Genomic DNA, 14742 nt, shown 5'->3' with positions numbered 1-14742 from the left:
CAGTTAAGGATGGTTCCTTCTAGTCAAGACAATAAGTGAAAACAGGGAACGAAGTTTGGCTCAGGTTCTTACAAAAAACTGATGCTACAGAGAAGATCATTAAATGCTTTTGTTGACAGAAATGTTTTTGTCAGTGAGCTCAGAGAGGACTGGAATTTCCTACCTTACTCCACCACAGCTATAAATTCAGGTCAGGGAAAACGTCCAGCTGCAACTGAGGTGCAGCGGGCAAACACGGGCTCATGGGCAGATCTCATGGCAGGAGGAAGGACCCCATATCCAAGGGGGCACACAGCAGGGATACAGAGGGGACCATACTCCATCCTGCTGCGAGGCGCCTAGCTGGGCTGGGAGGAGTAGCCAGCATCGCAAAGGATGCAAACACCCAGTGACAAGGGGCAAAGCAAGCCCGGCTGCAGCCTGGAGAGCCCTTGGTGGTGATCGCTACCGAGGAGTTTGGAACCACGTGAGTCTTAATTGCTTGGTTTTCCCCTCACCAGCACAAAAGAAACAAGGTACAAGTTCTTACACAACTTCTGGACAAAGCTGCTTTATGAGACGTGGCATGTTGCCTTTCTGCCTGCCAGAAAATGCTGCCTGCTCTCTCCTCCTATGCTCCTTGAGATAATGCTCTGCCCACCCCTGCCTTACCTCTCCCTGGCTTTTGGCCTCCCTCCCTTCCCTCCGCTTCCAGCACTGGTGGCTGTTTTTTTGCTGGGGCCCTTTGGTAAATACAGTGGGGTTCAGCAAAACCTTTAAGCATCCACCAAGGGAGCTTCAGCCTAAACGTTTGCTGCAGCGCATTTGATGAATGGGCTTCGCAAATAGCAACAGCAAAGTGTTAGCCAGAAAGTGGCACATTTCTCAGACTGCACAGCCCCGTATCTTGCAAGATCTTACGACATTCGTGAAGCCGGAGGGTACAGAGTCGTGGTCGGGAAGTGTGCTCACGGCGCAGGTCTGTGTCACCTGCAGCGGCCGCTGCCAGCTCGCTGCTCTCTGGCCGTGGGCTCCACATCCCCGCTCCTTCCCCTGGTACAGACCGTGCGCTGGGCAATAGTGATTCGTTTTGGTGGGTGGCCAAGCTGTCACGGTGTGGCTGAGTAGCAGTGTTGGTGGTGAGTCTTAGCACCCGACAGATGCCAGGTGGCTCGTTCCCCAAGCAAGCACAGGGAGATACCTTCTTGTGTTGCAGAGCAGGGCTATGTCAATTGTCCCATAGCCAGCTGTCCTAGTATCTAAGGCAAATAGGGACCACTGGGGTCATCGAGTTTATGCAGTAGATACAAACTAAAGGATTAATCAGTGAAAGAGCTGCTGGAGCTGTCTGGCAAGAGGATGTGAAATACCAAAGATGAAGGCGTTCAGAGCTGTTAGCTCTCCTTCCCAGAATTGCCATATTGCAAGTAACGGACCAAAAGGAATCGAGCAGGACAGACAATCTGCAGCACACTGTACTTCTCGTGAGGCGGCGGTGTGCCTCGGTTATCTTTCTACACACATTTCACAGTAAGACCACTGCTGTTTTTTCTGACCGACCAGCTAAAACATCTACTTAATTATACTCCAGGCAGACTGAAAACAAATGAAGATCTGTCAGCAAGTTTTGTCTCGCCCTTTTAGGAACAAGTCTCCGAGGTTTTTTGGAGACCATTTTTAAGAGGCTTTTCCTCTCCACTCCCTTCCAAATGGCCCAGTTGCTTTTGTTGGATTAAAGTGCAGTCAAGCATCACAAAAGCAGGGATATGTTTAGTTTCCAGGCCAGTTTCTGGGTAATGCCGGGTTTGTGAGTGGTAATTCCAGTTGTTTGTGCTGCTAGAGGACTGTAATTGTTTTCTATCAACCAAGTCCCATCTGCTGAGGATCTGCGGCACTGCAATGGCTGTGAGATGCACCCTGACATTGCACTGCAACATGAGATTATGAGGAGGTTCCGTTGCCAAATTGTGTGATTAAAAAGAGCACAGTAGGTGATGAGAGCTGAAAGGTGACTGCAGAAAGCTCCTTGGGGAGGCTGGACCCTGTCTTTCAGTAGAATCCAGAAAGGTATCAACTAAAACTAGTCTGCAGTGAAAAAGCATAGTGTGACTGGCACAGCATCGCTTCCTAAAGCCTCAGAGGAGAAGTACATGTGGTTAAGCCCTGGGACTTCAAAGGAGTAAGATGAAGGAGGGTTCAATTCTAGCAAAATTGAAGGGTTTTATAGGAAATAAATGGCTTTACGTCTCATCAAAAGGGTAGAAGTCCCAGGAGAAGAACAAATGATAGAGGATGTTGTGGAGAAGAGACAAAGCTGGAAGAAGAAGTGAATTGACAGGAATGAAAGAAAATAGATGGTGAAAATAGGGTGCAGTAAGGCTTTTAATGCTTGGGAATACTCTTGATAGTTAATTGGTATTTACATTTCGGGGTGCTTTATGGCCTTGGGTTTACTGATATGAAAAATCCCACTCCACCCCATAGAGCTACATAGGAGATGTTGTCGACAGGAGACATTCCTGGGAGTAAACCCAGAGGCACTGGTTAAACTGCAAGCAAATGCAAATACAAAAACCCAATACAACAGCAAAGTCCAGCAAAAGCAATGTGAGACCACACAGTAGTCATTTCCCTCTTTGTCCTCAAGTCCAAGTATACAAAGGCAAAATACCCAGCCCGTTTGTGCAAGAATGAGGTCTGAGGAGCCCTGGGGTCTCTCAGTTTTGGGGCTGCTTGACAGTACACTGTGGCAAACTTCACCCCATCTCCAGTGGCATCAGCTGCTTCCCTGTTTTAGGCTATATTTAGTAATGAAAGGAGCAAGGGAGCAGCAGGGAGAGTTGGCACAGCAGTGGGGACAACCACTGCCAGCAGGGCAGAGCTGCAGGGTCATGGTGACATAGGGAGCAAGGGGCAAGAGGATCTGGAGGGTGAAGGACTCAAAGGGTTGCGCTGGGGGTCCAAGGGAGGGCGAGTGTTGCTGAAGTCTTACTGTATCTCTGATAACCTGTGGCAAGTACAGCTCGGTCACCAAAGTTCACGCTCTCTCCCCTTGACAGTTGCCTGTGTTTGAAAAACAGAAGCTTTTGCAGTGTTTTTGGAGTTCTTAAATCTCACCCATTTCCGCCACCTTGTCACAAAGCTGGGCTGGGAGACAGCTAGTGTTTAATTCCTACTGAAAATGAATCAAAACAGGAAACCAGTTTGCCTCCGAAGAGCAAATGCATTTGTAGTGAATCTCTCCGAAGCCTGCACCAGATACCAAGCCTCAGCTCAGCTCCCATCCGCCACGTGCCCGCATCCCTCTCATCCTGCTCCTGCAGAAGCTCAGTGCCACTTGCCAAGGAGCTATGGGGCAAAGATTCAGGGGGAAATCGAGTATGCCGAGGTAGCTAGGATGCTTGAATATCTGTTCTTTCCTTACCCTTTCCTAACTGCCCGTACTGTTATCTAGTGGCGTGGTTTAACCCCAGCCATCAACTGAGTACCACGCAGCTGCTTGCTCACTCCCCCTGCCTCCCAAAGGGATGGGGAAGAGTTTTGGGAAAAAGGTAGAACTCATCAGTTGAGATAAGAAGAATTTAATAATTAAAATATTACATTATGATAATCAATAATAATCATTGTAATCGGAGGGAGAAGAGGTATAAAATCCAAAAGTGAAAAAAGCCAAGTGATGCACAACACAGTGGGGCACTACCTGCTGAGCGATGCCCAGCCAGACCCCCCAGTTCCTATACTCAGCATCATGTTCTCTGGTGTGGAATATCCCTTGGGCCAGTTCGGGTCACCTGTCCTGGCTGTGTCCCCTCCCAGTCTCCTGTGCCACTCCATCCCTCTGGCTGGCAGAAAGAAAAGAAGAAATTGAAAAGTCCTTGACTTAGTATAAACATTACCCAGCAACAACTAAAAACATCAGTGTGTTATCAATATTATTTTCATGCTAAATTCAAAACACAGCATTGTACCAGCTACTGAGGAGAAAAGCCAAAACAAGGACATCTAGGTATCTGGTATATGATGAATAATAACACAGAAGAGGCTGCCAGAAACCAAAAACTGGTCAGGATATTTTTGAAGGTATTATTTATTTCAAAATTTCCTGTTATTTTTTTCTTAGCTAAAACCCCAGACAGAACAAAAACAGAGAAGTGTTTTGTTTCTTGGAAAATAGACGTAGTAAAAAAGTTACATTTTAGATAAAATGGATAGTTCTGAAATTCTCAGTAATTGAATAAAATATTTATTCTTTTATAGCTTTTCAGTGTGAAACTGGGGTGTTAGTAAATTGAACGTTTGATGAAAAGAGTTCTTTTTGGTTAAAAGAACATTCTATTATTCATAAAAGAACATGGAAGAAAAAAGTAAAACCTGAATTTCAACCAGAGGTTTTGACTGGTTCGCTAAGAATCCATGTGCTGAGTTGAAATATATGTACGTGCATATATGTGTGTGTTTGTGCAACCCATATAGCAGTGCCAGATATGAGAATGATTCTTTATCATTTTAAATGTCTCACATTATCAGTTAATTTGCTTCTACTCCATTCAAATTAAATCTCCCTTGGACACAACAGTCTTGTCTAATTATTCACTTAATCCACAGTCATTAGCATTAACCAAGTGCTTTTCTCTTTTAGAAAAAAAGGACTTTGAAGGGTTCTGTGGAACTTTCCAGGATTAAATGTGTGGAAATCGTGAAAAGTGACATCATCATTCCCTGTCAGTATAAATATCCTTTCCAGGTGAGTCTGTCTGCAGGCCATACTGATAGAGATATCACTTAATTTCCCATTTCAATAAAATTCTCCCTCACAGTGCGGTCATCATTGTACACAACATCAAGGCGAATAACAACAAAGGAAGAAAAAAGAGAGCCAGGTTTGCAATGAACTGGGGAGTCAGAGACTGAGTGTTACTACAAGATCCATAAACTCTTCCACTCATTGGTTTTAAATTGGAAAGGATCATTAGATCTTCTAATCCCATCCCTTGTTTAACAGAATATTCAGCTGTCCCACTAACTCATGGTTCAGGGAATGCCCGTCTTTCGCTGGGGGAATCCACCCAGGGTTTTAGCCAATTTACCTTTTTACAAATGTACACAATTTTCTGCGTGGTGCTGAAACTGAGCCCGTCCAGCGGCCCTTGCACCAGGAGCTGGTGAGTGTGATGCACCAGGGGCCCCGCTGCAGGCCAGGGGAGGGGGGGGCTTCTAGGGATGAGATTGCTTAACCACCAAGAGGCGGACAGTGCTAGCTCTAGGACGAGGAACACATTGTCTAGTGTTAATTACTGATACATATGGGACACATTTACATTGGCATGTAAACATAAATGCCACAGAATATTTGCTCAGTTATTGCAACACAAATTTCCCGTTTATTATGTTATTCTCTATGCTGCCATTTATCAGAATTTTATCATATTGCTGACAGTATTTCTCCTACTAATTATGGTGTATGGACTTCAGCAAATACAGGGCCATCTCTGTTCACAGATGGCTTTAATTATGAATTATCTGGGCTCAGATTTGCAGATAAACGTTAATGATTGTGACCACATACACAAAATTGTTTAAAAAGATAGATGACTTCATAAAAAGAAAAAAGACAACCATAAAGCAAGATTTCTTTCTTTTTCTTCCCACCCTCCCATTCTTGTTATCTCAAAACCAGTACCAGGCTTGGCTTGGTACTGTCATTCTGATAAATCATGAAGTAGCTTGTAGATTTTTCTCTAAATCTTCATTGGAACAGTAAAAGCACATATCCACCATGCTGCAGTCTGAGCCCTGGAACGTGTTGCCTTGCAGAGATATACGAAGGGAGAGGAAATAATTTCCCAAACTAGGTTGGGTCAGGAAATGCTCCCTCCAGCTTGGGGTGGTCCCCAGCCAGGATCATAAAAATTGTCCTGGAATATTACGAACTGTTGCTGTGTCGGTGCGTGATGAGCACTTGAGAAACCAGATGATCAGAGTGTTGCAGCCGTGTTTATGGGCATCTGGGAGCAGCAGCAGATGCTGTCGTACATTGCCAAGGGCTCTCGATGAGCAGCCCAACAGGAAAGCTCTTAACTGGGGCTGGGTAGGAGCTGCCTGGCTGGGGGGAAGCTGGACAGGGGAATCTCAACTGCTCTTAACGTGAGTAAATATGAGCTAGAGAAGGAACAAATGCTCAGATCTGTTTGGCTCCTGTCAGAATTTTCAGATATCTCCATATCTCCAATGCTTGTAGCAATAGCAAAATAAAGTGAAGGTAGTGGCCAGTACTGGTGGGATGGTAACAGTGGACAGTCATGATGGACAGTGCTCCGCTGAGCTCGGGGTAATTGATCCTGCTTGTAGCACATTTGAATTTTATCCCACAGTCAGTTTTGTGGTATTTTGTAAAATTACATTGTCTGGGGGTGGGGGGTGGGGTTGAAATATCTTGGCTGCACCCAGCTTAAATCTGGGGAACCACCAGTGGCTCTTTGTTTTTGTGTGGCTTATCTGGCAAGTGAGCCCTTTGCAGAGAGGCATGAAATGAGTGATTTTGTGCAGTTGTGCAGGCTCATGGCTGTGTCTTTTGGAGATCTGCTTAATGCATATTTCAAAATCTGCCTCAGTTTGTCCAAACATTATAGACACATAACAATAATACCAGTAAGAGTGGCTTTAAATAAGCGGGAATCATTCCTCCCCTATTTCTATTTTCTGTAAAAGAGGTTATAATTTATCTCTCCATAGCATGCAAAGCAACTGAGTCACACGGCTGTCTGCGTGTGCCTGCAAGGGCTTCAGGCCAAGAGATAGCAAATGTTTCCTGTTCTTTAAACAATAATCAACGTTGCCTCATCTGCACCCCTGGAGAAACTGTAAAAACCAGCTGCTCTCCTATAGAAACCTCTGTCTAAAGCCAGCGGTCAAAGTTTTTCAAAGCATCTGCACATCAAAGAGACCAGGTCCCATTTGGAAGTAAATTGTTGAGATAAATATTGGAAAAGAAATACAGATTATATGTTACATCACATTTTAGGCCCAAATGTACTCATGCGCTTCGATTTCTGAGTCATTTCAGTTCTCATGATGATTTTACTCTCTAGTCTGAAACTTCAGAAATGTTCTGTATTTCTCTTCCTTCATTTGGTCATCCTTAGAGCCAAGCTGATGAAAACAGCATCTTGATTGCTCATTGTTCATCCGCTCCAGTTTCTTATTTCCCCTTTATAATCCTACTGAAAGCTATTAAAAACTTTGAAGAATACTAGTAATCCAAATAATCTCCAGGGAGTTGCTTGAGATTTATACTTACATGAGAAAAGTTAAATTTGGCTCTTAGATCTGAAGTGAAGGTATCTTACAAGAAACTGCTGAGAAACAGATGCCATTTCCCCAGAGATGCTTTAGAAGGACAAACTGTAGGCAGCAAGTAATGGGCTGAATCCTCTGCAGACCAAAACTGCTACATCTCCATTGATTTCACAGGTATTTCTAAACACCATAAAATTGATCTAAAACACTGCTTGACTGGAATCCTTTCTTGATCAGGATTTCTGCTCCATTTTAAATAACCAAAAGGCAATGAGGTTAAGTGATGCTTCTGTTACTCCGCTTCCCCACGTCATTGTTTTGATGTAATTGTTGGTGTGAGGGCTGCCGCCTCTTTCCTTCAGTGACTCCGTTGTGCCCAGCATATCTGGGATTGCTTCTAATGGCTGGATCCCTTCTTTACCCTCCTCTGCAGATCGTCCACGATAACTACATACTCTACGTGTTTGCACCCAACCGTGAGAGCCGGCAGAGATGGGTCTTTACGCTGAAGGAAGGTAATAAAACCCCTATGCCCACCTAATTGTTGAAGTTACTTATCCCAGACCAGCGTTCTCACAAACTATAATGCAGAGAAAACCTGCAAGAGGGGTCAATGTCCTATATCGGAGCATATGCAAAGTGCTAAGGGGGAATGAGGTTATAAAATCAAAATGCTTGTAAATTTGGTGGGTGTGTTTTCAGCAGCAGTGGAAAATTTGGACATGGAATACTTTATCTGCCTCTTTCTAGGATAAACTGTTAATATGTTACTGTAATTTGAGGTTTCTTATTCAGGAAGAGATGAGGATTTTTCTGTGGCTAATTTTTTTTAAAGAAATCAGTCTTTTCTGCATAGAAGGTTTTCCAGTCCTTATTAATAGATTTTTTTTTCTTTACATAACAACCTTAGAGACTCATGATTATTAAGAAACATTTTTGTGGGTAGCTTTCATTTCCTGTTCACAACCTGAATTGTGCTGTGGTTCGCAGCAATGGTTCTGAAGTGAAGGCACAATAACTAACCACCGCAGGCAGAAACAAAGCATAATGCTTGACTAAGGAAGGTGTTACTTAGTTACATGAAAATTCTGTCATAACTTCCTGGTTTATAACACAAGCTACTGTATTTTTCACTCCGAAAATGTTGTGCCTGGTGGAGATATGATCAAGTTCATGCACTTACTCTTGCAACCAGTTATTAAACTTCTGGAGTGCACCTGCTCCCAGCTTCTCCTTTATCACCTTTTCTCATTCAACATTTTCAGACTGTCCCCTGTCTTGGACAATTTGAATAGTTTTGAAAACAAAATTTGAAAATTTTGAAACAGGCCAGCAGACAATTTTTAGTCTTTTTAGGAAAATTATTATCACAGATAGAGTCTGAGCTTCAGAGACAAGGACCTTTAATCACTCGTGCAGACATTCAAGACTGGTATTTACATGTGCAAAAAATATTTAGCGCTGGTGAATGCCAGCTTGTACAGCTCCTTCTGAACACCAAGCCAAAGCAGCACGTGTCCATGTCCTACACATATTTATTTATTTATTTATTTATTTGTTTGTTTGTTTGTTTATTTATTTATTTTTTATTTATGGAGAGTATATGGCCTGCCAGGTTTTATTTCTTTTTTTGAGACCTTTCTTCTGTGGTTTTGGTGTTTATCAGTTTAAAGAGAAAGTCACCTTGGCAGGATTCTCTTCTCCCACAGTAGAGGTAGGGGCTCCATCACCAGCAGGAAGGCTATTCTTCCACATCGATCTCCACATCGATGGTGGCATTCACTCCTTTCAGGAGAAAGGAAAACATTAATGGAGGAGGCTGATAATATTCACCAAAGCTTGGTTTGACAAGATTAAGAAGCTTCTTTAAAGTGCAGATTATTTCCATTCAGTTCCAGACAACTTTCAGAGCTGATGTGAATGCAAATAAATTCGTTTTCCCCCTTCTTTTTCTTCCCCTAATATTTTCCAGAAATCAGAAGCAACAACAATTTGGTTTCAAAGTGCCACCCAGACTTTTGGATAGATGGCAAGTGGAGATGCTGTGCTCAGACAGAGAAGATGGCAGCTGGCTGTGTGGAGTATGACCCCACCAAAAATGGTATGGGATTTGTTAAGACCATCCTAATCTTTAAAATATTTATTCCTCACAGAAGTAAAAGATTGAATCTGTCATGTACAGAACGTCAAAGAATATTGTGTTGCTTTTCCATTTCTGTCAGGAGATATGCTGCTGTCTTCTTGGGATATTCTGGCTTATCTTTTATTGCATATGGCATTCTTTGTTTTGAATTAACATCTTCCTCTGTGTGATGTTTAGAGGTGTCTTTGGAATGAGATGGAGAACTAAGAACTTGATCAGCTGCGGTCAGTCAATAAGCCATAATAACAGCTTTATTAAGATATATGCATTCAACCCTGTGTGTCCTATTTTTTCCTAATTGTATTTCCTCTGTGGTTTCAATGGCCAAGCATAATCTTTACTTTGCCTCCTGCAAAAGCATGTTAGTCAATCATTCTTCACCCGAGACACTTTTACCTTGTATCGGGGTGATTCCTGAAGTAATCTGTACCCATTTCAAACCCATGCTGCGTGGTGGAGTCGCTGCGTAGGTGCAGGCTCTTGGCACGCCTTGCTCTAACAGACCAAGGTTTGCTGTTCACTGCGTTTGTATCACTTTTATCAGTTCATTACCTGGATAGTTTCTCCCCTGGTTTTGTCCAGATCTACTTGAAATTATTTTTCTTGATCTCATTTTAGCCTCGAAGAAGCCTCTTCCTCCCACTCCTGAAGATAACTGGGTGAGTGCCGTGGGGCACGCTAAGCCAGCCTTAGTGCCCTGTCCTCTGTGTTTAACGAGCAGTGGGTGGTGAATAGATCCTCATTGAGGTTCACCGTGGTGCAGTCATGTAGAATATCACCTCTGATAACATTCCCTGGGTTTTTCTCTTAAATTTTCCATAATTTATTATAAGCTATAAACTAGCAGTACCCCATTAGAGTTAGGTTCAGTCCTGCACAGGGAGCTTGGTTTCACAAATAGCTTTCCAATGGTGAGTGAAGCTTCAACTGCATTTTTTTTAATCTATAGAAAGGGTAAGTGGGGAAGTAGGAGTGATATGAGAAATACTGCTGTGAAGAGGAACAGGGAAGTGATTTTCCCCAAACCACTTGTGGATGGAATAAAATGTCATTGGCTTATTTAATAAGAAGGGAGAAGCAGGGTGGCTGTTAGGGCTGGGTGCCTTACCGGAGGCAAGTGCCTCTCAGGCAGCCATGGAGATTTTATCACTGGAGGCTTTTAAGAGGACTTTAGGAAGCATCTGTGAAGAACGGATCAGACAGAGGTAATCCTGCCCTAAGAAGGAGTAGATAACTGTTTTCTGTGCAACTGAAATTTTTGTATGAAATTATCTGAAAGTGCTAAAAATTCTCATGTTGCCACCATACCCCACTAGATGCTCTGACGTCTAGCTTTGGGGCTTTTGAACCCAGAGAACACCGCTGCTACCAGGGAAATACCATTTTAGAGAGCATGCCATTGTTTTTTGTGAATGTGAATGCGAATGTGAACGTGAACATGAATATGATGAGTCTTTTGCCTAATTTGTGCAGAAATTGTTGCTAGACCCAAAGGAAGCCTTAGTCATAGCCATATATGACTATGAAGCCCAGAATCCACAGGAGCTGACGTTACAATATAACGAGGAATATTATGTGATTGACAGCTCTGAGGAACATTGGTGGCTAATTCAAGATAAGAATGGGTAAGTCTCTCTCCAACAGCCAATTTACAAATCCTTTCTAAATCCAGTTTGTTCTTCCATGAACATATATGCTGGCCTCTTGCACAACTTTTGTTAAGCATCCTCTGATATACAGGAAAAAAGTGATGGAAGGTTATTCACAGTAGCTTTCTTCCTTTTGGTGTTGCTTGTATTCAGGCAGATGAAGAAAAGGATCTGAAAGTGTATTTAGAAAAAATAAACAGTCCTTAGCTTAGGCTGATATTTGCTGTCATACACACGCGGGGAAAAAATTGTGAAAATTGTGAAACTCTCCAAGCTTCGAGGTGCAATCGGTTGTTTCCTTCTCCAGTAACCCTACTAAATACATAACAACCAGCATTTCTAGCATGCAAAGAGCAGGCAAATCTTTCAGGGCTGACTCCCACAGATGCAGAGAAAATCCTGTCTGTCTAGTGCACTCATGCTGTGTCGCATTTTCACAGGCATGAAGGCTATGTGCCAAGTAGCTACCTGGTGGAAAAATCACCCGAGAATCTGCAAATATATGAGTAAGTTCTGCCTATGTTTTTCTTGTACCCTTAATTGCCCTGTGTTTGTTTTAGAAGCTAAAAGCCTCAAATGTCCCTATCCCACATAACATGCTGCCGCTAGCGCTGGGGTCACTCGATTCGGAAGCTTTTCAGCACAAATTTTACTAGCCTAGAAATGCTGACTTGGACTCTTTTGATGTTTTCAGATGGTACAATAAGAACATCAGCAGAAGCAAAGCAGAAACACTCCTCAAGGATGAGGTAAACTAGTGCGGGGTCGATGGGCAATCATAATTAATTATTAATTAATGCAAATGAGGAGAAGGCGGCGAGGGCTGCTTTGTGTAGAAGAGAGCTGAACCCGGGGTTCCCGCTGTGAGGCTGTCCTTGGCTGTTCTTGGTGTGCGATGCAAAAGAAAGGACCACTAGCAACCCCCCTTTACCTCCGCAGCAGCTGAGCGTGGGCAGGGGGCTGTGCCATCCTTCTTTGGTCAAACACAGCCAGGAACTGGGGCTAATGAAAACCCTGTTTCAGAACTCTGTGTCGACTGAAAACCACGATTTTAGCTCATCTTTTCTGTCTCTGCAGGAGGCCTGCGGATGCCAGTAGTTCTCTGAAAATCTAACCAATCTCCTGCTCAAACATTTTGGGTGAAAGCCAAAAGTATGGGTTTGGGGTTTTTTTTTAGTTTTGTATGTGTGTGTGCATGTGAGCACGCATCTTTAATTTTTCAGTTGAGCCAGAGTTTTCCAGTGAAGACTGCAGTGAAAATAAAAAGAATAAACTTGTTGTTCATATTTTCCACACAAATACAACCGTAGTTTTTAAACCAGGCCTTACACTAGCAGGAGACCTGAATAAAGTGTTCTTTCTTGGAATTATAGTATTTTATAGAAATAAAAGCTTTTGTGTGTGGTTTGAAAAATTATTTTAGTTCCTATAAACTCCTACAGGATGTGGCCACACATGGTTTAGTTATTGCATTTTTCCTCTTGGTCCTACCAACGCAACTTCTCTGTGGCAACTACACCCGTGTGGCTGCAGAGAATTTTGGTTCACACGGTTCCTCCTGGAGATGTGGCCAAGCTCATGAGTGATCTTCGGCCAGGCTTGCTGTCAAGTGAGATGGAAGGGCAAGGACAGAGCTCAAAGTGGCTCAGTCAGGATGCTGTCTCCAATACTTGCCTACCTGTGCAAGCAAGCCCACGCTGCTAGAGGGGAGTCATAAAGCCCTCACAGCGCATTATACAGGTGCTTCTGCACCTGGAGACCATTTTTAGAGCTCCCCTGTGCTAGATACTGATAGTGCAGATATGGTAGGTGCTGAGCAGACAGGCGTTGAAGAGACAACCCAGGAAAGTGTATAGCTCGGTGGCCTGATGCCATCTGGGCAGAGCTGCACACTGGAAGTCGGCAGTTCCTCAGCAGAGGATGCAGTGGTGGTCTCAGCCTGTGCTCACCTGGAACTGAACTAGTCTGCTGAGGAGGTGGGAAGGAAACCAAGGCAGGGTGTGCTTGGTGGATCAGGTTTGCATCAAGTGTTGGTGGGTGGATAGAGGACATACAAAATGGAGGAAATCTACCATGTAAAGCAAAGGAGGGAATGAAATAATCTGGCATTTGGGATGCCAGATGAAAAGCATCTTTATCTGCAAACAGAAGAAAAATGTATTGTTTATTAGTAATGTATAAGTCAGCACAGTACATTACATCCAAACTGTGATGTTAAATCTTCTCTTCTGCCTTCTGATCCATTAGTATCTGCAGGATCATGACCTATGATACATTTTAGCATTCAGATGCGTAGAAAACAATTACAGTGAAAAATTAGAAAGGAAAATTGTTCTGTGAGTGCCAGAGTGGAGGAAGCCTGCTTTCCTACACATTTAGGTTTAGATGCTGGATGGCTGGGGCACTTATGAAAGGGCAAGTTCTTGTCCAAGCTTTTCCCATTTGTGATACCTTGGTAAATTATCTTTCATACACTTCCATATGGTTGTTGTGTATAGTGTTGAATAGATTGTACTCTCATTCTGTAGCTGCTCTCTCAATGGAGGGCACTCAAACGGGTTTAACTTTCTACTTAGCCGCACATTTCGTTAAACTTGCATGAAATTAATATCACCGGTGTTGTGTCAGATACGGTTGAAGGCAATCAATGGGTTCGAAATTTTCTAGAGGAAAGGCTTGGAGGGACAGAAAGGCACATGCTCGTGTACCCACACCCACACATACTCAGAACAAGCGCATAAGTCTCATTTCCTCAGGAAACTGAGCTAAAAATACATAGCACCCAAGAGAGACCAGCTGGGTGTACCTGCAGGCACTGGGCAGCCATCAGAGCTGTGCATGGAACAGCCCAAGCTTTGCCAGCTGGCTGGTGGCTCTGGTTTTTCCCTGCATGTTTAGCGCATCCTCGTGACTGAGCAGACAGAGTTGAAAGGAGCAGAGCTTTGCCCCCAGCCCACTTCATTAATTTTTTTCCATTATACTTCTAACCAGTTTTCTCTCCTTTGCTCCCCTTACAGGGCAGGGAAGGTGCCTTCATGGTGAGAGATTCGAGGCAGCCTGGCATGTACACAGTCTCTGTTTTCACCAAAGCATTAAGGTACAGCTGAGCTCAGCAGCTTTTCGTATCAATTACATCAATGAAATGGCTTCTGTGAGAGCGTAATCACCGTAGTTGTTTTGGCATGATGAAGAGGGAGCAGAAGGCTCATGAAAATGATAGAGGAAAACACTTCCAAAAAAGGCAGAAGAGTTAGCTGCCATTCGCAAAGTGAACCGAAGGCTCCGCTTCCCCCTGCATCGAAAGATGTGCCTATGACTAGTGACTTAGGCATCACCGGGGTTGTCGTTTTGATGCAATGGTCTTCCCAGCTGAAGTGTCAGTAGGATCAACGTGAACTTTGGGCTGGACTCATGATAGATGGGTGATATAAGTGAAAGGGTTTCAGTGATGGGGCAGAAAGTTTTGTTTCAGAACGAAGAGGCAGAGAAACTTAGCACTCAGCCTACACTTAGAGGGAAACCTCAGCCTTTCTAGAGATGAGACCATCTATGAGTGAGAGGAAGAACATACATGTACACACACACCTTTCCTTAGCAACTGCTGCTCACCCCTTGCTCCTCCCCCATTTGTTCTGTGTAGGGAAGATTTTCCCCTTTGCTTGCTTGCTCCTCCTC

General features: G+C 43.6%; 1 protein-coding gene across 1 annotated transcript in view; it reads left to right on the top strand.

Moving 5' to 3' along the window:
- ITK (IL2 inducible T cell kinase) overlaps window positions 1-14742 on the top strand; it is a 33582-nt gene that overhangs the window by 9017 nt on the left and 9823 nt on the right. Inside the window, exons 2-9 of the mRNA XM_005231824.4 lie at window positions 4619-4723; window positions 7709-7790; window positions 9248-9376; window positions 10037-10077; window positions 10892-11043; window positions 11508-11573; window positions 11762-11816; window positions 14085-14164. Coding sequence (XP_005231881.2) covers window positions 4619-4723; window positions 7709-7790; window positions 9248-9376; window positions 10037-10077; window positions 10892-11043; window positions 11508-11573; window positions 11762-11816; window positions 14085-14164 — 710 coding nt within the window. The remainder of the gene's footprint in view (window positions 1-4618; window positions 4724-7708; window positions 7791-9247; window positions 9377-10036; window positions 10078-10891; window positions 11044-11507; window positions 11574-11761; window positions 11817-14084; window positions 14165-14742) is intronic.

Source organism: Falco peregrinus, chromosome 8 (genome assembly GCF_023634155.1).
Source record: "Falco peregrinus isolate bFalPer1 chromosome 8, bFalPer1.pri, whole genome shotgun sequence".
Lineage (NCBI taxonomy): Eukaryota > Metazoa > Chordata > Aves > Falconiformes > Falconidae > Falco > Falco peregrinus.
The sequence above is the reverse complement of the archived record's forward strand: the minus strand, read 5'-3'. Positions and strand labels throughout refer to the sequence as shown.